At 37.0% G+C, this 27,570-nt stretch overlaps 5 protein-coding genes and 1 non-coding gene across 9 annotated transcripts; 2 read left to right on the top strand and 4 right to left on the bottom strand.

The window, feature by feature from the left end:
- Window positions 1-249: 249 nt before the first annotated feature.
- Window positions 250-19,434, top strand: LOC100644075 (vesicle transport through interaction with t-SNAREs homolog 1A). 3 transcript variants are annotated; one of them, XR_007226192.1, is made up of 6 exons: window positions 923-1,103; window positions 1,236-1,294; window positions 1,548-1,895; window positions 2,041-2,274; window positions 4,089-4,329; window positions 19,262-19,434. XR_007226192.1 is itself a non-coding variant. In XM_020866312.2 (5 exons), exons 1-5 carry the CDS (start codon window positions 265-267, stop codon window positions 2,197-2,199), a joined length of 777 nt encoding a protein of 258 aa, XP_020721971.1. In that variant the 5' UTR covers window positions 250-264; the 3' UTR covers window positions 2,200-3,094. The 3 variants fall into 3 exon arrangements, 2 of the variants coding, with proteins under 2 accessions (XP_020721971.1, XP_003400348.1); XM_020866312.2 differs by lacking the exons at window positions 4,089-4,329; window positions 19,262-19,434 and adding an exon at window positions 250-280 and having other exon boundaries at window positions 909-1,103; window positions 2,041-3,094; XM_003400300.4 differs by lacking the exons at window positions 4,089-4,329; window positions 19,262-19,434 and adding an exon at window positions 364-397 and having other exon boundaries at window positions 909-1,103; window positions 2,041-3,094.
- Window positions 2,650-11,899, bottom strand: LOC100643824 (long-chain-fatty-acid--CoA ligase 1). Its single transcript, XM_012315436.3, has 8 exons — window positions 11,767-11,899; window positions 11,083-11,206; window positions 10,551-10,887; window positions 9,611-10,079; window positions 6,134-6,424; window positions 4,087-4,308; window positions 3,617-3,934; window positions 2,650-3,343 (listed from the first exon to the last, which is right to left on the bottom strand). Exons 1-8 carry the CDS (start codon window positions 11,839-11,841, stop codon window positions 3,206-3,208), a joined length of 1,974 nt encoding a protein of 657 aa, XP_012170826.1. The 5' UTR covers window positions 11,842-11,899; the 3' UTR covers window positions 2,650-3,205.
- LOC100644307 lies at window positions 13,064-14,966 on the top strand. The gene has a single exon (XM_003400302.4). The coding sequence runs from the start codon at window positions 13,064-13,066 to the stop codon at window positions 14,291-14,293; it is 1,230 nt and encodes a 409-aa protein (XP_003400350.2). The 3' UTR covers window positions 14,294-14,966.
- Window positions 14,392-22,426, bottom strand: LOC100643951 (microsomal triacylglycerol transfer protein). Of its 2 annotated transcripts, XM_012315439.3 has the most exons (5): window positions 22,137-22,426; window positions 21,354-21,377; window positions 19,247-19,440; window positions 17,497-18,150; window positions 14,392-17,040 (listed from the first exon to the last, which is right to left on the bottom strand). In XM_012315439.3, exons 1-5 carry the CDS (start codon window positions 22,201-22,203, stop codon window positions 15,295-15,297), a joined length of 2,685 nt encoding a protein of 894 aa, XP_012170829.1. In that variant the 5' UTR covers window positions 22,204-22,426; the 3' UTR covers window positions 14,392-15,294. The 2 variants fall into 2 exon arrangements, with proteins under 2 accessions (XP_012170829.1, XP_020721969.1); XM_020866310.2 differs by lacking the exon at window positions 21,354-21,377.
- Window positions 22,427-23,716: 1,290 nt separating this feature from the next.
- Window positions 23,717-26,394, bottom strand: LOC100644416. The gene is made up of 3 exons (XM_003400303.4): window positions 24,091-26,394; window positions 23,887-24,015; window positions 23,717-23,801 (listed from the first exon to the last, which is right to left on the bottom strand). Exons 1-3 carry the CDS (start codon window positions 25,877-25,879, stop codon window positions 23,761-23,763), a joined length of 1,959 nt encoding a protein of 652 aa, XP_003400351.2. The 5' UTR covers window positions 25,880-26,394; the 3' UTR covers window positions 23,717-23,760.
- An 823-nt stretch (window positions 26,395-27,217) lies between these two features.
- LOC125386248 lies at window positions 27,218-27,409 on the bottom strand. The gene has a single exon (XR_007226223.1). It is a non-coding gene; the product is annotated as a U2 spliceosomal RNA (small nuclear RNA).
- Window positions 27,410-27,570: the final 161 nt, after the last annotated feature.

Genomic DNA, 27,570 nt, shown 5'->3' with positions numbered 1-27,570 from the left:
TCACCCTCCACCACTGTTGTATTATTTTACTGGTATTGTAACTTTTTATTTTCTTATGATATTCGACTTGGTAAAAGGATCACATAGAAGTTTATTAGTTTCTTACCATGAGCCTTATGTACTGAATTTATGTTTCTCTGTTTTTTGAGGACGTGTCAGAGAGAAACATGGCGTTATAATGAATCAAGTGTCCAGTAGATTTAACAACGAATAAAGAATTTATCAATAAACGTCATATCTAGAATTCCATTTAGAATTCTATGAATGCAGCTTTTGCAGAGTAAATAGTTTTAAAAATTATTGATAAAACTCTGTGACGATATATAATTCAACTATAGATACTTTAGACAGTACAAAATAGCATATACATTGAGGAATTCTTTACTAAACGTGTTAAGTACATATATATTTTTAGTATTCTTATTGCGCATATTTAATTATGTAAAAATAAAAACTGTTATTTCATTATTGCTGATAAAGTGAAAGTTTCGAAATCGCTGATGTATCACTGATAAAATTTGCTTATCCTTGTATTCGATCATACATATCTTTAAATTTTACAAACTTCAATGTGTACAATACCAGAGAGAAAATATAATCCCTACAAATATTAACAAGCTTGTTTAAAATATGTATGTAAATAGTTCATGCAGACGCAAATATATAATTTACAAATCGTCCGAATATGTTGGAGTATGTGTAAATATATAAAAAGCTAAAGCATATTAATATTTCATATAATTATTTTATTGTTTCTATTTTCTGTTTAAGCAAAAAAGTCGATACAATATATGATACGATATGATACAAAAATCATCTGTTTATGTATCTTTTAATATGTACATATCTATTTTTTTTCATATAGAGAATGATTGCAAATACAAAGCCAAATACATACATTTTCTCAGCTGATTTCAGAACGCAGCTGTTACAAGTTATTCGATGTGTAATCTCTGATAGTGAACGTCCTCTTTTCCATATATTCGTCTCCAATGGAAATACGTTCAAGATGGCGTCGCTCATTGACAACTATGAGCAACAATACGCCGTTTTGACAGCTGACATTACTGCAAAAATTGGTAGAATAAGAACACAAAGCGGCAGTAAGTACGATCAAAACAGAATCATTGTGGTCCTCTTATTGTGGAGCACAAATCGTTGTTTTTAAAGTGAACGCTGTCTATCCTCTGGCATTATTAAACAACAATAATCGATACACGTGACGTAATTTACAGATGAGAAAAGGCTGTCCATTCAAGATGTGGATAGGCAGATCGAAGAGGCTCAAGAACTGGTAAAATAAAATATTTATTTTGTCTTCTATTTTAAAATCATTCTAATACATCAAAGTTTCAATTTGCTAAAAATTTCCGAAAGTTTATATTTTCAGTTTTAGGGTTAGAGTGAAATTGATTTTTCATTTTTCTTTTGTATATGAAAATAAATAGAATGAAAGGATCATATATTTTAATGACAGTATTTAATCAAAGACTGAATAACTATATCAAGTTTTGATAGTTTCTGTTGTTCTTATATTTGACCTGTAGCTCGAGCAAATGGAATTGGAGGTTCGTGGGGTGAATGGTGCAGCACGTGATCGCTTGCGCGGTCGAGTAGAGAGTCATAGGGCAGAATTAAAACGATTGACACAAGAATTTCAATCAGCCAAAAAGGCAAAGGATGAAAGTATTGAAATAAGCAGAGAAGATTCATGGGAGAATAATATTACAGAGGACCAGAAAAAAAGATTATTAGATACCTCAGAACAAATAGACCGCACAGGTAGAACTTTACAGAATGGATATCGAATGGTATTAGAAACAGAAGAAATTGGTTCTCAAGTATTGAAGGAACTGCACGAGCAAAGAGAGACAATTCAAAAAGGAAGAGCAAGGGTAAGATATTAGTTTGATCTTATATGTATATATTATATAAATATACATACATATATATAAATTTTTGTCAAATATGAGTATTCGAACTGCTTTATTACTGTTAGAATGTTGTTATTAATACGATAATATAATTTATTTGTTCTAGTTACGAGACACGGATGCAGAGCTAGGTCGTGGTTCACGTTTACTCTCGGGAATGATGTTTAGAAGTCTTCAACAAAGAATTGTTCTAGCAGTAGTGGCATTAACGCTTATAATTGTTATTTGTATTGTCATGTACTATAGCTTTAAATCTAAAAGCTAAAGACGAAAGTAGAACGAACGTTTTGGTTGGGAGATATTGGTTCAGAAGCCATATTTAATATTCACTCAATTTCAGGTATTATGATTATTGAATACAATGTTTGTTAGGGGATTATTAAATTACACACGAAGGAATGTTATATATCATCCTTTCATTAATCTTTTCACTCATTTGGAGCATTTAGTATCATTATAATTTAAGCCTCCTATGCTCACTAGTGTTAATCACAGTTCCGTATGGATTCAATATATATTTAATGTTACCACACAAGAAGAAACGCTTAAATATGACAGAATTACGTCAAACAGTGAGAGAAAAGTTCTAATGTATTATTAATAATTATAAAAAGTTAATCTGTCCAGCGCCGTATGTGAACATTGTTCACAGGAACAAAATTTATTAAAATGTTCCCATGTATTTAGAATCATTTTGTAGTATGTTTTTAAGTTGTTCGGTTTTGCAATCTATTTATTACATTAATCTCAAGTTCGTTTTACACATTGCACATATACCCGTTCGCATTTTACGGTAATAAATGATTATTCGTTTTTAAATATCCTACTTTGTACTAGATCATAATTCAGAATTCATTTGACTATTGTTATCGATAAAAATATACATCTATAATGTACCGTTAAGTGTGTCATAAAGGCGGTAATAATTTGTATCAAAATACAGGAATAGGGAGACGAAGAAATCTGTAAATACACGCGACAAATATCGAAGGATGACTATAGTCAAGAGAAAACGAGACGCACCTAATAATAACACATTTTATTATAATGTTATCGATTATCTTAATAGCTTAAACGGTGCTTTTCTTCTGCTTTTTTTTTTGCGCCTCTATGTAATTGTGAAGAAAATGATATAATAAAGTATCGCGGGATAACAAATATTCGATGGCGGAAGTGATTTCTCTATGAATGCGACGCAAACGTGTCTCGATTTTTCACGTTGCTGTTCTCGATGCTAAAGAAAACAGAATCAAAGACAATGCTCAGTCTAATCAGTCCAAATGTCGATAGAGATCTTCTATCTGCGGTTTGAAGTAGTCTTTCAACTGAGGTCGTTTCATTTTCAATGTTGGTGTAAGAAGGCCATTTTGTACGGAGAACGGATCCGGATGTAAATAAATGTCTTTCACCTGATATGAACAGAAATGATAGTGTTGTATATAACTTTCAAACTGCGTCAATGATAGAAGTTACTTCGAAATTACTTCACTTTACAGTAAAATTTTTATCTTTTAAACGTTACGCGAGCGGTGCGTTTAAAGGTCTTGGATACTTTAGTCGAAAAATATTTTTAATCGTTACGTCGATAAAAAAGACCTTGCTTTTTTGTTTTCCTTTATGCGCGCAAACAAATGAAAGCAAATCAATTTTTTTAAGTAAAAATATTGGCAGATTTTTCCCACCTGTTCGAAAGATTTGAGACCGGCTTCTTTTCCCCACGAAAGCATGTCGTCCATGATCAACTGTTTGACTTGCGGATTAGCACATAATACGCTGAGTGTACCTGGTATTCCGTTCTCCACCGCCCAACATTTTACAACATCCACGTGTGGTATTACTATTCCTACAACGCAAGATTTTAGGGATTCCCCGTGGAGGAACACTTGATGAACATATTGACTGCGTAAATAAATATTCTCGATTTTCTCTGGAACTATGTACTCTCCTTGCGAAAGCTTGAAGGTGTGTTTCCTTCGATCGATTATTTTAAGTGTTCCGTTCTAGAAAGAAAGAATTGTATCAATTTGATTAATTCGAATCGAAAATATTAAAATAGTAATAAAAGTTCTATTTGTAACGAAAAATTAATTCGGACTTGCGTTGAACCAGATGTATCATAAGAAATATGTTTAATTATATCGTTTTCTCTTACAGGTAACCACATGCCAACGTCACCGGTATGGTGCCATCCGAATTCATCGATAACTTGAGCAGTTCTTTCGGGATCCTTGAAGTACCCTACGAAAACGTTGGTGCCTTTTACGCACACTTCGCCTTGATTCTTCTTCGCAAAGTATTCCATTTCCGGAACGTCCACCAATTTAATGCAGCAACAAGGGACTGGCGGACCTACATGTTCTGGCACATGATCGCCCTATAATAATAACGCATAAAGGTATATAAATTCAGATTCTCACTATTAGATATGGAAAACATTTTTAGCTAATTCTTTAATTGTATTTTTAATATTGTTTTTAAACTGATAATTCATTCGAGCGAATGCTTCGTAATTGCTTGAAACATTCGCTGCAAATATTGTTAAGCTACTGTGTAACGTGTTATGTAAATCGAATAAATCTGAAAATCAACATACGTACGAGAAATATGTAAATTTGGTGTTTTTTCTACGATTGCAACAATAAGTCTACCAGTTATCAGTTTAAACACTGAAGTAGAAATTATAAATTACGGATATCTTATCTGACTTATATATAATTTACATCGAACTGTTCGTTATATCGTTATATCGAAATGTCAGTTACGAGGCATAGTAAAACCATATTTTACACAAAACGGCTATTTGTCATCGCGACTTGAGCAATTATTTATTCTATGTCATCATTACACCGTGGCATTACACCGTAGTACGCCGAGTATTTTACAAATGTTCTCTTTTTAACGTAATTTAGACCATAATGACTTTGTACAAAATGATAGAATATTTTACAGTAATTGTAGACGCGTATGCATACATATATTTACACGGTCGATCGTGATGATTTACCAAATGACGTGATTTACCACGTGCTTTGGCGCGTGGTCGCAACATTTTTTTCTCGCCGGTCTGCCCGACAAGAATATACCTATGCCCGCGTATAAATAATAGCTGGTTTCGTCTAGCCACGTATAATACATCGATACCTGTAAATATGCCAAGAATAGTGACCACGCGTGTCACTTGATCGTTATTCGGTTGAACTCGATCGAAATCGAATGATCGCATTACGCGTTCACCATTGTTTCTCGATTTGTTTCTATTTAGAGGCTATCGATTCCAACGAAGAGAAAAAAATCAGTTTTAACAAGCGAATTTTCCATCAAAATTAAATTATTATTCATTATTCGCAAATCAAACGCTGGAAGAATCCTTTGCGTAAACATCGTATTTTAAATTGACGATAACTTTCGGATAATTTATTTTTTTAACACAAAATGGCTTGCTTTTCTAGCTGGCTGAAATCTGTAACCCGTGATTTATAAGGTCAGCGAGTGTACGAGCGATTTATTTACGGAGCATTTATTGACCGGCTCTTTCGCCGGAGAGATACGGCTATGTATCCGTTTCGAGTTGAAACGTCTGTTAACGTATCCCGTTTATTCCCCTCGTTGCATTCCATTCACTACACGTATATGTATAGCATTACTCGAGTAAGAAACGGTTAAACGACAAACGTACTTCGAGGTAATTGCATGTCTTTGATTCAACGTTGACACGTTCAGCTATGTGCAACGCGTGAAATTGGAAGGTGGAGAACTAATTACATATCGTTTAAAGAGGTTTCCGATTTAACAAATTAATACTTTTCACGATAAAACAGATCGTAGATTCAAATAATGGTATTATAAAAAATTACTGGCGTTAAAATTAACATCTTGTTAACTGTTAGTCTCGATTATCTTGTTTACGTCGAGTCAACTGATACATTTATCTAAATTTCTGTTTCACGTTCCGCGAGCTATCCAAGTAATTAACTAATTAATCTCTTGTTAGAACGAAACATAGAAATTAATCGTTTCTTTAGCGGGTGTTAAGCAGGTGTAAGTATCTAGTACCATTAACACGGATCAATGATCGATTGCTTAACGCGCGAATTAATCAAGTAAAAAAAATATGAAAAACGTAAAGTGAAATTTGTGCGATACGCTTAAGGACGTATAAACATCTACAGCCCAGTCATTAGCTCTTGAACCATTCTAACCTGAACAGTAAGAGTGATCGGTGCACCGCACTCGGTCTGACCATATCCCTCGACGACTATACAGCCGAGAGCGCATCTGGTGAAGGTGAGAACGTTGCCCGCTAACGGGGCAGATCCAACGACCATCAGCCTCAATCTGCCTCCTGTCGATTCCCTGATCTTCGCGAAGGCCAGCTTGTCCCACACGCTGTTGTTCCTGATGATCCCTTTCTTGATCTCTGCCTCCTTCGCCCGCATACCCAGGCTAAATACCAGCCTCTTCAAGCACGAACTCTGAAGTTCAGTTTGGACCTGCAAAATGCCGATTGGTGACTATGCCTGCTATATTTAACGTGGTTGATCGAGCGATCCAGCTCGGTGGTGGACTGTTTTCGCGAAGAACACTGGCAACCGGCGGGTGAACGAATTACAATAGAGCTCCATTTATATACCCGAAAAGAAATTTTAGATGACGCTCGATCGACACGTTCTTCGAGTGAAACGAGATCTCTCGCTTTTCCATGTCGGAACAGTCAAGCATAGAAATCGTCTTGACAGCTCTGAAATTCGAGGAACTTCTTCGAAACGTTAGAGATGGAGAATCGATCTTTTTGATGTTTCTGTACTATTAAGACAGACTTGTTTACCAGGGAGTTCAATTTCTGGCTTGTACGGTTGTTACGGTTTATTCCAAACCTACTTTCGAAATATTTATTTTTGAATCTTAACTGTGCGTGAGTGGACGATTTCCTTGAAGAAAAGCTGTTTACTGGCATCGATGAGTTACGTGATCGCGCGATGATACACCTTGAGAATGCTCGTTTGGGTAGTTTGTCAGTTTTGTGTAATTGGAGATTTATGGAGTATAGGAGCTTTATATAGATTTTACATCTGTGTTTCCGTTCTATATGATTAACGCAATAATTCGAATAATATTCTAATAAATAAATAAAATTTGATTAATATAATATCAAATAATCAACATATTTTCTATTCAACTGTCATCGTCGTTCTTTAGAATCAGAGGAAAACATCGAGCCTATGTTAGTCGATAAAGTGGACTTTCAAGTGTTGCATTAATTTACGGCTCTAAGTAAAGTCATGCCATCTGGCTATTTTTGCGAATATATTCACGCGTACCACATTCAAGAACAGAATAGAGTTATGCGTTTTTGCATGGATTATTTGCTACGAACGTAGTAATCTTTATTATCTCGAAAGCAGTAATCTTTATACTAGATATTAAAATTATCTCGTTCAAAGATAAATAGGAAAATTGCGATGTCTTTATAAATTCTCGTTAACACGCTGTATCGCTATGTCAACTGTCAAGTCTGGTATTAATCGCAGCGGTAGCGGATTTTTGCTGAATCTAATATCCGAGAAATTTTCTGCCAAATTTTTTATCCATTCTTGCTCCAATTATCATTATATTTCAATTTCATGGAACTTGTGAAACGACAGAAAACATGTATACATATTCATTCACATCACCAATTTGATACGTAGATTTATTACGAAAGCATAAAATGCACGAATTCCATTCATTCGAGAAATCAGGGTCACGGTAGAAGATGGAACTGCCTCTCCACCTGTTTCGTCGTGCTATCCCTGTCATCCTCGATCCGGTTCTGCCAGTACTGTCTCAAAATGTATTACGTAACATTGACCTTAATAAAATGCGACATATATTCTTACGTATGCACTTCGTGTCGATGTACTATCGTGAAAATATTTTCGTTTTTAAAGTGCAAAAATTTTCCTAGAAAAATATATATGGAATTAAAATGTATAATCGATCGATTATATTCTTGTGTCATCGGAACTCTTAATTTCATTTGTAATAGCAACGAGACGAATAGGATCTTATGCCGCGTAATTTGTTTTCAAAAAGACTTGTAACGTTTGGAAGTGAACGAAGGTAATAAATCTTTGTTAACAGCGTTTAAGTTTCCATAAATCATCGAAAGCTAAACTTTAAAAAAATAAGCTTACCATTAAATAAGAATCGCTTAACACATATACTTAACGAAAAATCACACGGTATTTATTCGGTAATATATTATCTGCTGATTCATACGTTTCTCATAAGTCTCTTGATCCTCGTAGACTTATACTCGATAGACCAAGAACCATACATTTACAACTAAAAGAGTATTTTCTTTCAAAGAATATGTAAAACGAAACTTGCTAATCCTCTTTGAGTAATCAGAAGCTAAAAGGATATCCGTAAATCGTTCAAGTAGTTGCAAACGGAATATAAATCGATGTATTTTTTAACAAAAAATTTTCCTAGACCTCGAATAGCTACGATAACAGTCGTCAAATATATGTATATTCTAAATTTCCTAAAACGCAGCTTCTTTTCGCAAGGATTTAAGATACTCGTAAAACGAGTACATTTTCTCGCGACATGGAATACGTTAATCGTCCATCGATCTGAAAATAGACAAGGAAAGAGGGTTTATTATTTCGGCCGTGAGCAGAGATACGTACACGTAGAAGACATTCGCGCGAAACAAACACATCTGGATAATTTCGCTAATGCAACTGTCCATCAAACTCGAATGTAGCCGAGGCGACTCGTGATATTCGTCAAACTATTTTTAGCCACCGGTACAAGGGGAAATTCATTAAGCGTTTCACAAGATGACCGATCTTGTCTGCCGATAAATTGTCCGGGAATAAATTACTTAGCGCGTATTCTTGCACTCCGACACCTTCGTCAAGGGTAAAAATATCACTTCACTCGTAAATCGCTACACGTTGGAGACGAACGAGTCACGAATTCCACGGCTTCCGTGGGACGCGATTTCCTACGCCCTACGGGTTATCCGTCCTTGCATCTCGATGAGCATACTCTAAAATATCTTTTTCGATTCTCCGGTAACTTTGATCGCCAAGAATACCACTTGAACACTCGCCACTGCCACCCAAATGGTAAACACGGAATAGAAATTTTCTAAACACATCCGCGTCATGTATTTTGTTTAGATAATTATATTTGCGGCGAGCGGAACTTTTCGTTTAGTGCTATTTTCGACCAAGTGCGTGGAAAAGTGTTTTACGAACGTTTGGAAAAGAAATATCAGAAGGGAGGCACGAGGTTTCGTGGTAAGTAGCGATAAACGTAAATTAATCTCTTCTTCGAAAAGTTACACCTGTCTCAAGATATTTTAAGTTATAAGTTACTAAATCACTGTTTTATTTGCGTAATTGTTTTTACTTGTTTGATTTATGAATATAATTACGAACGCGAAGCGCAAGTGCGCGTTTTTCACTAACCATCTAAATATTGGTTATTTCGAAAATCGACTACCACTTCAACAACACCACCGGTAATTACCGTGCTGGTTTCGTGGCAAATTACGCGAACAAAACCAGAAACAATGGATTCGGTGTATATTTACCAGCGTCAGGTGGTAGCAGAATAAGTTGGGAACAAGGAGGTACGAGATGATTGGGAAATCGGTGAATTTCATAAGTGGTTGTACTCACCTTGTCGTACATTCGATTCAAGAGTCTCGGCACCGCTGGCATCACGGTAGGCCTCAAGGCTTTCATATCCTCGGGCAACCTTTTGATGTCACCGCTGTAGAAACCCACGGACGCGCCCACCATGTACATGCCGTTCTCGCAGCACCGTTCCAACATGTGTGCCAGGGGCAAAAAGCTGATCATCGTATCCTTGTACGAGGGCCTGTGCTCGCCTAATTGTATCAAAACCGCGCTTATACTCGCCATCACGTTCTGATGCGTCAACATCACGCCTTTCGGATTCCCCGTGGTCCCGGACGTGTAGCATATGGTGCACAGATCCGTCGTCTTGGGCGGAACTTCCGGATGATTCTTTTGGGCGCCGATACGTTCCACTTCCTCGAACTTGAACAACTCGACGCCGCGGTTTTTCGCCCTCTGGTTCGTCGCTTGTCTCGTCTCTTTTATCACCACCATTTTCCTTAGACATCTGGAACGAAAGACGATTATCCGATCGGTCGAGTCCAGTCAGGGGATAAGCAAGATTCGGCTTTGTTTGCACGAACTTCTGGATGTACTTTATATCGATCGTGAAAATCTAGTCGTAGCTATTCTTTATACGTTACTCGAAATTACTTTAAATCGAAATTGCAGTAAAAAGTCACGTTAGTTTACCGTGCCAAGATGTCTCAGGACATTGCACGGAAACGTTTAAATTTGTTTGCAATTCCACGCGAGATTTGTAAATCGTGTCGCGCGTCGATGTTGTAAAAAATGCGTTTATATCGATTCGTGGCATACTGCCACTGCAACAATCCAACTATCACGCTCTCGAGTGATCGGAATTGTAACTTGTATCGCTGTCTGGTCGAAAACACGTTTCTTCGATTCTTTTAACGTAAGAGGCGTTACGTTCGATAAAATTATACTTCTCAAACGAATTCCGACAAAAGGCACGTACCTGGGCGCCTTGTCGAGCAGCAAATTGCACTTGCTGTCATTTTCGCAAACGACTAAATTGATCTCAGCCTGGTTAATGATAAAGGCACAGGCATCAGGGCCCAGCGTGTCGTACAAAGGCACTACTGCCAACGAGTACGTGTAGCAAGCCTGCTCGGCGAGGATCCATTCCGGACAGTTCTGACTGTAGAGACCCACGAGCGCGTGCGATCCTGGCATCAGCCCCAAAGACACTAAGCCAGAACCGAAATTCTTCGCCCTGAGCAGGGTCTCGTTGTAATGTAGCCACTGGTATGGTTTGTTTGGTCCATCCCGCCAGCCAAGACAGGGTCCGTTGTCTGTGTGTCAAGAAGACCAGCTAACGAATAATAACCACGTACGTCCGGAAGAGGTCACGCGTATGTACGAAAATGAGAATTTGTCAAGTCGCGCGTCTATCGAAATTGTAGTCCCGTGTGACAGGATAGACGCGAGAACGAGACCATTCGCGTGTTAACGATTCGCAAACCAAGCTGGGATGAGTGCAAACTTACTGGACTCCTTGGCGCCTTTGCGGAAACCATCGTACAGAGTCCTTGTATCCTCGTACAAGAAGCTCACGAACTTTCCCTCCTTGCTGTCCTTATAAAACCTCGACACTTTGATCAGGTCAGTACCCTGCAAAACACACACGTTTGCGCACGTGAAATCCGACGAATGTTTTTCATCGTTATATAACGGAATGCCAAGTGCAAATCTAAGAATATCGGACACGTCGTGCGACGGGGATATTGTATGGCACGTAGACGCAATGGGGTGGTACGTCCAAGTATCGATCCGCCCTCGAGATCACGAAACCCCTACAATGGAAAGCGACCGTCGCTCGAGCTTCGTTTTTCTGCTTTTTCTTCCACCATTCTTCTACCGCCTTTGCGACGATTCAACGTCGCCAAGTCGCTTGTGCAACAAGTCTGCCCACCTACACACGCGCGTGCTTCGACATCGGACAGGCTGGCTCGTGGATTTCATCAGAACCTTCTATGGTCTAATGCGTATCGACCATTTGTTGTGGGGATAAACCAGGAGAAACGGTTTTGCATCGCGGTTATCTGTTCACGATTTTCTAAGATCTAACTTAGCATGCCGTCAGGTGGTCCCGGAGATGGCGAAGAACGAAAGTTAATGGGACGGTTTGAACAGGGAACCGATCGAATCGGAGAACTAAGAAAACACTCCACCTTGACTGTGTCGGACTGATCGCTGATGTCGATCGGTGGTCGAAGAGGCGGAGGGGAGAAACAACTGGACGTCATAATCTCGAGACGATCGATGAACGCTGCACGAGCGGCCACGGGCCGACGTCCTGCTCCTTTTCAGCTGAAGATCTTGCCCGGGATACGCACGGTCACTTGAAACGAGACGAGGGCCCGTACCGGCCACGGAATCGACACCACCTCTTCAATGTCGGAGCTCACCTCTCAATCACTTTGCTTGTCAGAAGTGCTACTGCTGCTGCTGCTCCACCGAGAGGAGCGGCTGCTATCAGTAGCTCGCACATAAGACTAGCTGCTCATCTCTCTACGACGATCTTCGACTATATTTAAATATAGTGGACCGCTGGTGGAGCGAGCGTCGTCCTCAACAGCCACCGAACTTGTTGGATGATCGCCAGCGAAAAAATCGATCAACCCATCGGACTTTAACGTCGAACGAGCTGGCTGAAAGCGCTCGTTAAAGATTCTTCCGTGAACGACGACAGCCCCTTTTTCAACCACCACTGAGAGAGTCATCATACTCGCGATTAATGTAAGCGTTCCAGTCGGTGATAGCGATTTAAGAAGAGTCAATATCGATCAAACGTTAGACGTTAAGTGTGGTTTGATCTTCCTGCATCTGCGTTTTCCGACGAGTCGTTTGCGTTGGTGCTTCCGGCGCTCTGCAGAGGCTAAGATTGATTTACGACGAACCGAATTGAATTACGATTTATACAGACTAAATATAATGATCGAAAATCGATCAAATTTTTATCAAAGGTGTATCAAAGGTAATATGATATTTCAAATATCATTGATCGTCTAAGAGCACCCTAAAAGATCGAGGTGAGACGTGCAGACGTTCTTGGAGATGATGTTGGTGATTTCTTAGTGTTTGCTTTTAAAAATAAATTTAACAGTTATAAATTAGACGGTTATTATGACGACGATACGATGATAACATCGTGCCATCCTTCTACGTTGTGGATCTATTGCCTAAGCTATCTTTCCGAGGCCTATCGCTTCAACCGATACATACTTTGAAATCTTTCCAAAATCAACGTTGAATATAGAAAGGAATATAAGGTATCTTGTTTCTCACAACAGTGATCTTAGTATAAATATAGTTTGAATTTCCTAATTAATCAAAAAGCCCCATTGTGAAAATTAACTCAAGGAATATGTCATATAATTGAAGTTTGGACCGACTTGCACACCACTATGATTCATAGCGCACCATCGAACTCTCGGACTAGCCTGGAGGTCGAGTGGCAGTCTGTCGATGATAAGGACATTCCAGCAGCAATTTCGAATCCCTCCTTCCCATTGGCAGTTATTTAAAAGCCGTCCTTCAACCTCACCCACCGGCCAAGGATTCGTTGGCAGTTGGATGCCAAATCCGATCGACTTCGGTTCGAAATCATCCAATTTTTCACTCTTTCGCGTCGATTTAAAATCCCTGAAACCATCACCAAACCGTCCAGTGCTCTTCGCCATGAACCCTTCTCAATATATCTTCTTACTCTTCGTTGGAACTTTCTGTGTCTATGGATTGTGGAAAACCAGTTCTCTTTCCTGGCGATCCTCCACGGTACACGCGAAAGCGTCGATTCAGTTCGACCTCTCCATTCCATCATCTTCTCCATCCGTTTTCCGTCGATTCTCTAACAAAACAAACAGAAAAACCATCGGCAAAAGTCATAAAAAGTATCGCGGAGTCGTATCGAAATACATGCTAGAGCTGTACCACCGCAGATCAGATGTGGACATAGTTCGAGCGTTAGAACCGATCCATGTGTCAGGCCCGACCAACGAAGGAGCCAGGATCCTGGTATTCTCGATACCTCCGATCGACCCAGACGAAGCTCTAGAGGTAGCAGAGTTGCTTGGCGTTGTTGGATCCATTCTCAGAGTGCGTTTAGATCACACGGACGCTTTTGGAAGCTGCAAATCGAGGAGAGACGATAGTTGGAGGGCTTTCAATGTTACTTCTGCAGTGGCTGCAAGGAGTGGTAGTGCTGTCAGATTCCGAGTATACGGCAGAGTTGGTTATCATCCTTGCGGAGACGGCCCAATCTTGTTATTGAGCTACGCCAAAGTGAGGAAGAGGCGATTAAGGCGTTCCATTCAAGAAGAAGAAACGGACGAAGACGACGGTCCCCGAAGAAGACGTAAGAATTCCTGCAGACGACGATCTCTTTACGTAGACTTTGCACTGATCGCGTACGACGAATGGGTCGTTGCTCCACCCGGGTACGAAGCCTATCAGTGCTCTGGGAAGTGTTTTTACCCGTTCGGCGATCATCTTAGCCCCACGAAGCATGCGATCGTGCAGACGTTGGTACACGGTGCTCTCCAGGCTATCGAGGGCGGCAGCAAACCTGTTGGCAGAGCTTGCTGCGTACCAACGAGACTAGCGCCTACCAGTCTGCTTTATCTGGATGCCAGTGGAACTTTAACTTATCAGTACGGCTACGAAGACATGGTTGTTGCCGAGTGTGGCTGTCGTTAAAGTGTTCAAAATATAGGTTTAAAATTAGGCAATTGAGTAAGGAGAAAATGAATTTTTATGAAAATTAAGATAGGTTCTTAAAGATCGAAAAAAAAAGACATGTTTTAATCCTTATATTTCAATCAATTTATTCCAACGATTTACTTTGCGTTTCTTTATGCAAGATCAGCTTCTATATCTTTTATCTCATATTCCGACAAATAAATGAAAATTTCTCCATTTAATTTAGAAAATGTATAAACTTTTTGATTTCCATTTCTCTTCAGTACATTCTATAAATCCTAGATCTGCCTTCTTCCACCTCTTCCTATATATATCATAAAATATAATATCTTTCAACATACGATATTCTCTGAACTAGCAATATCTGAATAAAAATATTCCTTGTATAAAACATGCATTACATTAAGTTTCATAAATTATAAATTCATTAAAAAATAAGTAACTCGATATACTTTTAACTCTCTACAATGTATTAGATTTCTTCGCTTGTTAATATCGATTTTGAAATAATATTTTGTGTACTACTCATAGATATTTTGAATAAAATTGATGAGAATCGTTATAGCTTCTACGCTTGGCGTATCATTGAAATATGCAAAGCACGTATGTAAAAGGCGATGAAATAATTCAATTATTAAGGGTCATTCAACCATAAAAAATTGAATCAAAATGGGTCGCAAAACAAATAGCGTTGATAAAAGTGGAACGAGTTCGAGCAATTTTCATCGGAATAAAATTTCCTTTTCCCCGCAAATCGTAAATGTACCGAGTACATAAATTATATAAATTATAACAAAATAGAAAAAATGTAATTACAAAATACAAAATTACAACAAAAATATACCTATACAGTTCCTTTTCGTGCAGCACGCGCGATTCCCTTTCCTCGACGCAGTGCACGAGACACGATTGGAAGAAGAAGAAAGTAACATCTTCGATAAAAACTGTCTTCGTAAATTCTATAAAGTTCTATGTCAAACCCGAACAGTCTTTATCGATTAACTGAACACCATTGAGCACATCTCGTTATTCTTTCTGTTCAACAGATAAGACCTCCCAGGATTATGCAACCTCATCCTCCTGGTTTTTCTCAATTTGTGTCTACTTCCAGCTACTCTTTCAACCTTATATACCTGATACTTCATCACGTTCTCTGGTTGGCTAAGTCTCATGCACAGAGATACCGGTCCGGAAAAGTCTACGTCGGTGGCCAACTCCAATTTCGGTTCCATCGACATAGAGAACTCGGCCATGCTCTGCACAAAGTCGGAACGCACTTTCGTTCCTCCCTGGATCATAATTCCAGCCTTCAGATCCACCAGCGACTGAGCGCTTCTGGACCATAGGCTCAGTTGAATTTGTCCAGCTAAATCGAAGCTAACCGCACCTTGGACGTCGACTTCGGCTACGATTCCCGAGGCCAGTGGAATGTATTCGTTGTAGTTATGGAGAGCAGCTAAGGCCTGGAAGGCTGGAGTTCGTTCGGACGCTGACCCAGACCAGATGTGACTCATAAGTTCCCCTTGGCCAGAGAAGAAGACGAATGGCCTGATACCAACACCTAGGAAATCGAGCTCCATTCCTGCAGTAGCTGGTTCGACATCCTGAATGTCATTTTCCTGGCTGGAAGTCGAAACGAAGCTTCCTAGGCCTCCCGCGAACAGGCCAAGAGAGAACAGCGCCTCTTCGTGCTCTTCAACTTGGAGAACTACGTCGACTATTCCACGCTTCATCAAACCTGACTGAATCTCTTGAATAGTTATCAACGATCCATTACTATCTATTGATTTTAGAAAGTTTCTCGTAAACGCTGTGCTAAGACCTTTCTGGGAATACACGTTGTAATTAACGATATCCTTTCCACATGTGCTCAAAACTTCGTTCAGATCTTTAGCAAATCGAAGATCCTTATCAGAGAGTTGTTCCAATCGTTGACTGAGATACTTCCGAACCTCGTAATCACGATCTGTGTTTGCTAAATACTCCACCAAGTGTCTGATATCTTCCTTCGATGGATTCGTTTCAAGAATAATATCCAAGGCTATAGTCCTAGAGCTACTGTCTCTCTTTGGCCCACCTATTTCGTAAAAGACTCGTTTGGCTACCTTTTTTACTTCAGGAGTCAGCGAATCTCTGGGTAGCGCTGACAGGCCCTTCCAAGCAGCGACATTGAGTGCTTTATTCTCATTCGTTGCAAATTTTAATAATGTCGGGATCGCAGTCTTGGTTCTTAAATTTCTTAGAGCTCTGAGGAATTTCAACTTGCACTCTTCCCCCGTGCAAGTATCGATACCGATTTCCAAACTGACTCTTGCTTTCTCGATGCTAGCTGGACACTCTAAATGACGTGCCATCGCTGCTGCGGTTAAAGCTATCGTTTCTGACACTTTGTCGTTCGGATTGGTTTCTTCCGATCGTCTCAGAATATTTTTGGCGATATCTGCATTCGGCGTGGGAGACAGAGACAGAGCCCAAAGATATCTTTCAGTCTCGTTTTCTATTTCGTCTTGTCGAAGAATTTTCATGGCTGCTTGATGTCCTGCTATGGTCGAGGCGGCGCCAAAGATATCTAATAGTTGAGGTTTTATTTGACGATATCGTGGACTTTTTAGGAGCTTCTGCAGCTCATCTGGAGAGGCTGATCTGACTAGAGGTAGTAACTTCAGGAACGCCGAAGCAGATTTTCCAGTACCCAAAGCGTTGTCCTCCAGGGCGCTGCGATACTCTTCGACCGTTTGTTCTATCTGAAATCAAATATTACAAAAATACGATTAAATATTTATTTATAGTCGATTATTTTCCATAATTTTGATAGCACAAATCTGTTTGTACAATTTTTAATCTATTAGATATATTAATTTACTAGTAGGATAATGAAATAGATGACTTTATGAGAAGATGTTATGGAGTAACGTGTCTTTCATTTCCTGCCTTATTCATTTATCATTGGTTACTCATAAGCAAACAAAGAACAGGAAACACTCGACAAATAAACTTGTTGATTTAAACGTAGATAATTTTAAGTATCCCAGCTTACCGGCACGCTGTTGATTTTGGCGAGAAATCAATTTCCATAACAACATAAGATGTTTATGGGATGCCGAGGAAGATTAGCAAATTGCGTGTATTAAATTAGAATAGATTAATGGGAAAATGTACGTTCTAAAAGAAAACAAGGAAAAAGAATTTTATAAACTAACCGTCGGACATCCGTGGTCAGGGCACGAGAACGGTTCCAATTGTAGCTCGATACTCGTTTCTCTGTATCCAGGTTGCGCAGCAGCGAGAGCTTGATTCAAGGTATCAGCCTGCACGGTATTTGCGCTGAGCGTGCCAGGAAGCAGCTCGAGTGTCCTCTTCGATGTGACGACGGAGCCCACTTCCGGTCTGGCGGTAAGTGCCATTCGATGACCCTCCTCATCACGAATCAAGCTAGGCAAAAGCTGTTGCGTGAGCTCGTAGGTTGAATTGCGGGTACTCGTAAGCTTCACGCCGAACAATGGATTCGGATGCCGTTTCTTTGGTGGTAGAATATTTTGCTCGCAGGATATTTTTCGTTTTCCCATTGTTCTCGGTCCCAGAGAATAGTAGGTTACTTTGCAGAGACCGGAAGCATCTCGTTCCTCGACGTCGCTATCGAATACCGTATATTGGAATAAACTAGCTAAGCCACGTTTGAGGTTTGCCGAAGAGACGCTCTCTGCAGTATCCATGAAGATGGAATTTACATTGCCGTTTCTCCAAAATATTAGCAAAGGTTTCTGTGCAAGGGCATTTATTCTGGAGGAGTGTTCGACGAATCCTTCCAGTTCTGAAGCACTTCGAGATTTGATCCATAGTTGTGGTTGCAGGAGCTATGGAAAATACAAAAATTTGTTTTTATCCATGACGATTACTTTGAAAATGTGTAGCAGAAATGAAACGATAGTGAAATGATGATAACCGATCTAAGCAGAATTCCCTGCAAAACAAATCAATTCCCCAAATATTTTGTGCAGTAACCTTCGCGAGTCATTAGGAAGCGTATACAGACTAGTCAATGTTTTCCTGGTAAGCCCTAAATGGTAAGTATATGAAAAAGGTGAAAAAGGAAAAAGTTTTATAAAAGTAAGAGACACGAGGACAGCCCTGATATACGACGGCTACCTCGATCAAAGCCTTGGCAGTGATCAAGGGAATACTCGGAAGATAATATATAATTGCTTAAGAAAATAAATTAACGTTTCCGCTAAACGTAAGGCCGTTAACTTATTTGTCGAGACGACTGTATATATTATACATTCACGGTATCTGGTAAAACGTGCTGTACTTTAATCTTTTAAGAAAAGGTTATCATAGCTTAATATTGCTAGTACGATCTCCCCACTTATCGTTCGTTGCTCGATAAAAATGCTATTTGAAACTGAGATTTTCCTTTGCATATAGCAACTTTGAAATTATCAATCATAGTGTTTTATATGCAATAAATTCATAAATAAATTGTTTGATTTCATATATTTTCTCGTTAAATTCAATAGAACTGTAGCGATTATAGACTGAACACTGTGCTATTGATAAAACACAAATATGTATAAATAATAACATCAGATATTTTATATCTTGAATAAGAATTTTCATGCGTGCTATTAATAGCACGCGAATGGTACGCGAATAAAGAAAGAAATTTGATACAAACATATCTCCAAAGAAGGAACAGCAAAGATAAGAACTGGAATCTGTATACATCAAATTACAAATAATTCGTATTTTACCAAAACTTCACGAAGTACGTATTAGGTATATGGTAAGGAATTCACCGAGTCTCCTACCATTTACGACTTCTCGTTAAAGTGACAGCAATTCATTATTCAAGAGTAGAAAAAATCCAGTTAACAGAAATTTATTTAATCGAATACTAGCCAAAATTTCGTTTCAATAAATGAAGTTGTATAAAACATTAAAGATTCCCACCTCGATTTTCAGCAGAAAGCTACTCGGATCATCCGGTTTCTGCCAAACGGCGGTTACATCCAATTCGCCGGTTAATCGAAAGCCAACGTCCCCGCTGGATTTCGACGGAGCTGCCTCGCTAAACAGCAACGTCGTTGTCAGTTTGTATTTCAATCCGCTTCCCAGGTCCCAGCCTCTGGTAGCACCAGCCACGGCTGCAAAAATCACACACACTTTCCAATACATGATCGAGAAAGTAACGGAAGCAACGTGGATCTATCCTTCCACCCTGTTCTGCAAGAAAACCCGCCGAAGAATCGATCGATGATCGACGCGACAATTTCGGTATGTGATCCGGCAAAGTTACCCGTCGACTGACAAACATTGTTACTCCATGGACTCTGTAATGGCTCGTCTATAAGCCAATGAGAATGGGACACACTGAATAGCGGTTGTGTGTGTGTAAGTGCGACGTTGATCGTCGGCTGACGTTTGCGTGTGGTTAGATACGTGAGTGTAGAATGTTTGGCGCGATTACGAAGTTATGAAACATATATTTTTCATTTTTCCTTTTTGTTTACTGATACTGTGGAGTGATAGAGCTGCAGAAAACAAAAGGAAGAATCAGTGATTATTTTAATTCGAATTTTAGTAAGTGTATGAGCTGTTTTTATATGAAACTTTAGAATAGAATAACTTGTAGATAGCTACCTATTTTCGCTTAGTACGTAAATGTAATTATGCCGATCGATGCAATAATTGCATTTGAAAATTAATTTGCCAATCTACTTCCAAATCGTCAATTCGTAATTAGTCATTCTACCGTATTTTACTACGCTACTTTCTATGTCGTTAATTTGATGTAAGAAAATAATATTTTCAAAAACAGATAAGATCTATGATTCTAATTACATGTTTGTGGAAACACTTAATATGTATCAGCGTTGGCACTTGAGGATCTATAAATGCAGCGTATGGGTACACGAAGATAAATATGTTCACACGATTGTGCATACAAGGTGGCTCAAAAATATGACGAAAATAGGAAAAATAAATATTCTTCTTTAAAATATTATCGTTATAATATTTCTCGAAATAGATACAACACTGGTATAAACGTACAATAAACAAATTTAATGCTCAACCTAATCCCTTGAAATTCACTTCCGTAATAATTAAATTAATCAATTTGCTTGTCACACGCTGACTTACCTCCACAAATATTGCTTTCATAGTCTCTTATTGCAAATGCAGAAATAAACGTTTTTCTCAAGAGATAGTTCTTCGCGTGATTTTATAAACATTTATGTAATAAAGTTAGGAAATAAAGTAATGAAATAAAAGGAGATATTTCATTGTGATATATTTTCTCAAAATTAAATAAACTTTTAATGGATTCATATTTTATATAGTATAAATCCTTATTTTTGAGTCGCCCAGTATACAAACGTACGCATATCTACGCACACAAAATCGTCACAGTCTGGATCGCTCTTCTAAAAGCGACGAAGCCCTCAGTGTGCTCTATACGAGATGCATGCATATATAGGCACGGGCTTTACTTGTGTACACGAATGTATAATCGCACATCACCAATATACTCCAACGATAAACACCGTTAATTCACCAAGTCCCTGCTACACGACAAGGAAACGGAAATAGTAACTCCTTTCTCGTAATTAATGAAAGGATGAATTACGACTATTTTTTGGATCGAGCTATTTTTTGTAATCGAAGATGAAAAGGAAGTTAAACAAAAATAAACGAAGTACATTAATAAAAATTAAAAATGAACAAAATTGAATTTCGAATATGATGCTTGATTTCGTTTGAATCTTCTGTTTCGAGTAAAATTACCAACGCTAAAAGGAATAAAATCCAATCGTGAATTCCTAACCACTATTAGGTTATCTCAGATCAGTTATCCCGCCAAACAGGCTCAAATTTATTTTTGGTTTATAGATCCGCATATGTACAACGTTTTCAATTATTTTATATTTTACTAACGAATTTAGCTGAATTGCTGAAAGTGAATTATACAGAGAAAAATCACATTTATTATTTATTTTCCTTTAGTTTTGTTTATATTAAAGTATGTCAAATATAAAACGAAAAGATGTTAATTTACCTGGGGCCATTTGACAGTAGGAACCTGAAATACAAAAAACTTCTATCAGAGACGATCTTCGTAGCACTTTAAAGTAATTGAAGAATTATTTTTTGTTCTTAAGTCCTAAAATTCTGTCGCCAATTACTATAATTGTCCTATGCCCCAAGTTAAAAAATAATTTTGTAGCCTTGATTAACCAAAGTGAAATACCAAAAAAGTACTGAATGTATAGATACATTGAACAAAGAAACAAACACTGCGTAGATAATTTCATGTAATTCGTCGGATTTCATTTAAACACAAGACGAAACTTTATTCTTTGTTCGATGCAACGGTTAAACATTATAACAGTTAACACGTATTAAACGTTTTTGCACTTCTAATTTACTTAATTTAACTGTTTTTAATCTAATTACTCATCGATAGAACCAATCGAGAAAAAGCGATTAAATAAAAATCTATATCATAAACATATCCTATATATAATACAATGTGGTTCACAAGTTATCGAATTTTTTCGAAACTTACACAAGGATAGTTATAACATCAAAGATGTAAAGAAAATTGGACGTTTTTATTGTGCTTATAAATACAGTTGGTTAAACAGTCACTTGAATAATTTTAATCAACGTCAAGCACTTCTATGAATAGTTGCCTCGATAGATGATCGAAACATTGAAAAATGATAAATAATATAGCAAAGGGATTTAAAAATTAACGAGGATGGATGACGTCGCGCGGGAAAGTACATAAGATCGAAACGTGAAAGCAGGCGGGCCAACTTGTAAGTTGGTAACTCACCGAAAAGCGTCAGAAGATAAACGAGGGAGACTGTAAGCGTCGTAACCGGCGTTTCCGAGCAGGCCATCCTTCGTTTCTCACAGACGACCTTCCTCGTGCCTACTGCCCCGAGCTCGTGTTCTGTGCAGCTTCGTACGACTCTTCTCCTTCTACCAGTAAATACGAGCAGATACAAGTAAAAGTAATTAGACAAGGCAGGCTTGCGTTATCGAACCCCACGACCATCTCTAACATTCCTCACCACACCACGCGGAACTATTCTCCTTCCATTGCTCGCGATATCACGAGGATAATGTATCAACCCCCTCCATTGGACCTGCTTTTGCGGTGGAAGAGGAATAAATGGGGATATTTGGTGATCTGATTTCAGGCGCGGTGCATTCGAAAACGAGACGTCTTGTTCTTAGGTCTTGTCTTATTTGTATGCAGGAATTGACTATTATGCGTTCCATGAAGTAAGAGGTATTAAGATAACTTTAAAGAGTAATTGTTGCTAGGCAGTGGATAACAACGATAATTTATATGAAACGTAGTACACGTCATGTATCTTGGATAAATTCTTCGTAATACATGGTATTTCACAGTGAATTTTACAAATAGAAAATGTAGAAAATGATCTTTAAAAGAAATATTACTCTATCTGAAAATATAATTTCATGAAATGACAAAGGAAACAACCATGATAATAAATTAAAATAAAAAGTACTGGTTTGCTTTGGCTTATACAAAATATTTTATTCATTTAATTAAGAACAAATATCCATATTAGGAAGAAAGGACAGTATTAATAAAATATAGATCTAAATAAATGAAGTAAGATATTTGAAAAAGAAATTTACAAGATGAAATTACATTTATTATATATTATATTCAGTTTCAGGTAGAGATTTTGATTATTATAACAATTCAATAATAACATATAAATTCATGTGTTTACATGACAAAATAAGCTTTATTCTTTGTTTTATTCTCCCAAAGCTGTTATACTCTCACAATAAAATTCGCCAAATCGACATGAATAGAAAAAGGTAACATATTCTGTTACATGTCGATAATTACTTATCGACAAAATGACCTTGGTGGATGAAAGGTTTTGTTTAACTAAAAACCGTGCTAGTGATACATTCTTAAATCTAATGCGACATTACCTCCTTCAATCCAACTGTCGGTAAAGAAATTTTATATTGCGTGATGATTAACAGGATAGGTCTTTCCATAGATGACAAAGTCAACGACTTTTGTGCTATCCTTTGTAATCTGTGATCATAAATCATACACATGATTCTGACAAAAAATAAATTTTATTAATATAAATATTATTATACAACATGCACAAATTTTCTAACTTCCCCTGGTTGTCCCTTTATAAACAAATATGTTGTTCAATGAAATCCTATTTAATCTAATAAGAATATATAGTACATTAACATCACATATTAATATTTTATAAAGTACATATTAAAGTTAAAAACGAAGACGTTAAATGCTTAAAAATGTAGTTTCAATAAAAACAATCCATATAAATACTTGAGGATTTTCGTGGATAAAAAGTGTAACAAGTGAAAGTTTCATTAAACTGATTAAAAATTATAAAAACTTTATATTTGTACATCAGTCATACAAACTATGATATTTTGCTTCTAGATCTCCTAATACGTTCTGGAGCTGAAATTAAATTGTGTACATATACATATAAATAAAATATCTAAGTATAATCTCTGATTAAGAAAAATTAGAATAAAATAATTACTTTTCTTTCGCATTTTCAAAGATATAGAATCTTCTATTGGAATGTATTTGTTGGGATGTGTTTTACACCTTTGAACACGAGACGTCATAGATAGGGTTGATCTGTTTCTTTCTGCACTATGTTCTTTTCCTGAAATGAAGCATATTTATTCAAATATTGCATTTAGAGCAAATAAAATACTAATTTACTGGGAATTATCAGTACCAGAAAATTTGACGTTTTTAATAGATCTTCCCTTGTTGTTATTAGTTTCATCTATATTCATTTTTTCACTATTATCAATGTTAATTTTAAAAGAACTTGTTCTTCTTTTCTTCTCTAAAGGTGATTCATTTTCTTTATGTCCTAGTTCTTCTATATCCATAGACATTTTGCTAAAAGATCTTTTCTTAGGTATAGGTGTATCCATTGAAATAATAGTTCTATTTCTTAAAATTCTTATATTTTCATCACTATCGTTGATTTCTTTTTTGTCATTTATAGGAATATGTTTCTGTTTTAGTGTATTTACAGTTTCAACATCTTTATTTTCTTTGATTGGTATGAAAATATTTCTATTGAATGGTAGAGTTTGATTTGGTATCGCATTTTTATCTACAAAATTTTGTTCCCTTGTGCTTCTTTCCTGTGGTGTACCGAGACTATTATTCAATTCTTGGAATGCTATTGCCATTTGTGTTCGTGGAGACGCTATTTTATTTTCTTTTGAATTTTCTTTGATATCATCTTTATGTTCATCAGATCTAACATCATCAAAAAAAAGTTTTCTTTCTGCTCTAAAAGCTGTTACTTCATTAGAGCTATCAAGATCAAAATTATCTATTCTTGACAATGCTGCAGCTAAACTTAATTTTACCTCTGTTTCTTCGTCAATTGGTACTTCATTTAAAACTATATGATCATCAAAATTAACTTTATTTGTTAATTTCATGAGACATCCCATTTTGGGTGAATTCTTTGGCTGTTTTAATATGCTCTTTCCTGGTGTTTGATTAGAATTAATATAAGATATTGAATCATCTAACTGAACTTCTGGTGTTTTATATATTTCACTCAGATCTATTGTTTTTGAGCAAGGCTTTTGTTTCGACAATGTTTCAGACAACTGTACTTTTTGCAATAAACTTAATCTTTTAGCATGCTTTACAAGTGAAAGTTTTTTTTTGTTAGAATTATCAAATATAGCCTTTATTTTGTGTTTTATCCCAGAACTTATATTCTTTTCATATTTATCACCTAAAGTTTGGTATAAATTAGATTCAAGTTTACTTTTAGTATCACTGTTTCTAATTTTCTGTATCATCTTCTGTTTTCTTTTTATTAAGATAGCTTTAATAGAATTTAATGTTTTTTTAGTAACTGATCTGTTAACAAGCACGTTTTCTTTCTTGTCCTGTGAACAAAGATCCCTCAATTTTTCAAATTGTAAATCACAATTTTTTATATCCACGTACATCATATCCCAAAATCCTTGCAAATCTTTACACGTAATTAACATTTCTCCTTTCCCTGTTTCGCAATTAGTAATCAATTTACGAAATCTATCAAACTTTCTATTTATTAACAAATATGTTTGTTCAATAACTTGATTAATTTCCCATTGTTCATTTTCTGTAATTTCAGCTTCTACCATAATTTTCATCCACTTTTCACATAATTCGGTTAATCTATCCGTTTCTTTATTCAAAAGAAAATGAAAATATTGTGCGGTACGTTCTTCTTCTTCAATTGAAATATTTAAATTTTTCATGATAGTGTCTTTGGTAGGAATATCATCATCGCTTGGCGAATGACGAAAACTAAAACCCCGTTTTAGTTGCTGTTCTTTTCTAGCATTGGATTTTCCACGACTAGAAACTACATAAGGAGAAAATATAACCGGTATACATGAAAAATTTGACTGTTCTGGCGTAGATACATTATTATTTGAAGAAATACTTGCTTCTTTAACACTAGTATTACGTATTTCGCTCGCCATTATTTTACTAGCCATTATTTTACTTTCATTACTATTATTTTTAAAAAATTGAGATATTTATAGATGAAGTACGTTTGACTAAGAAGTACATATAAATATTAAAATACATTCATGTAATTTCTACATTCGCTGCTTATAAGGCACATAACACAATCATCACAGTCGAACGAAACCAGTAAACTATAATAATATGGAACTATCACAGATTCATGTATAGTTTGTAACTAAAGCATTGCCCGAGGCACTAAGGCATGGTCCTATAAACATAACGATAATACACAACCACAATAAGTCTGGAACATTGGAAACTGCAATGGAGGGGCTAAGATTCTCGATAGTTTGATATTCTGTAGTGTGTTTTACAAATTAGCTGCTAGATAGCGCTGAGATAAATTTATTAAACTTCTGCATTGAACACCATTTTCATTATCCTTACCACCGAAGATAAAGGGTATAAATTAAATTACTTTAAATAAATGATAATAAATTTACATAATAGAGTAGAGTTCGGTTACAGATACGTTCGTGTGTCGTAAATTACAAACATATGGCGTACTACATCACGAAGTCTAACAAGTCGATTGCAGCGCCTTGGGAAAATATTTTCTGACCCTTGTAAGTATCTCATTCCTTCCATTGGAGTTTTTAGACCTGTGTATACGACTATGGACAAGTATAGAGTATCTTATTCTTACTCAATGATAATCAAGATGTCTAAGAACCATTGGTGACTAAAGCCAATGACAGAACGATCGGTATTTCAGAACATGTGAAACGGTTGGTAAATGGCAAACCCCATTCTATCTCTAGTTAGCGCCACTCTAGAGAATGTCGAGCTATCACGGTTATGATTGAGCTACAGTAAGCAAAGAAACGTGTTCGATAGATAACTATTTAATCCACCAAGTTGTGTAAGCCTCCACCAGGATGCATTAACAAGGTCTTAAAAATTGCGAATCTAATCTTCAACATAACTTTAATGAAAGTTACACTAAATAGATCTTGAAAGTCCTCTTATCATTTGTAGCTATACCACTACACATAAGTGCTGTTGAATACGGGATGATGTTTTATTTATCTGTGATTTTATTTATGATTACGATTGTCGTACATGTTATCACATCCCTTTGTCGCATAAAAAATTATTTGAAATGTATCAAAAGACGTATCTCAATCGGTGTAAACACCAATTATTTACAAATAAATCAGCGCATTTCGCAAAGTTACAGCTTTTAACAGAACAAAGAATTTATATTTACTAAAAGATGCTTAATTATGATGAATTTAAGTTTATAGATATATTATATACATATATTTATAGATATATTATGAAGATATTTAATTTTAGAATTTTATTATTGAGCCGTTCCCGACTGTACTGCAATGTCGGGCCGACTCGTGACAGAGGAAGAGCAAGCCCTTCATCTCCGTCTAGTTTCAAAAATCAGGTTAATATTCTGACTCCCCAATGGGGAGTGTATCAGATATTAAGCTGATAAGAACAGATACTACACTTTGATCTTAGCCATAAGGCCGAGAAGCGATAAATAAATTAATTTCAGCAGCTTTTATAAATCAGACAGTGAATAATTTCGCTTGTGAGAAGGAAACTAGCAAGTACACTACCTCTAGCGGTTTGTACGGAAACTATCTTTACCCCTCTACACGTGACAGAACGTGGTTACAGTTTGTCAGGGGCTAAGGTG

The sequence above is a fragment of the Bombus terrestris genome, chromosome 13 (assembly GCF_910591885.1).
Source record: "Bombus terrestris chromosome 13, iyBomTerr1.2, whole genome shotgun sequence".
Taxonomy (NCBI): domain Eukaryota; kingdom Metazoa; phylum Arthropoda; class Insecta; order Hymenoptera; family Apidae; genus Bombus; species Bombus terrestris.
The sequence above is the reverse complement of the archived record's forward strand: the minus strand, read 5'-3'. Positions and strand labels throughout refer to the sequence as shown.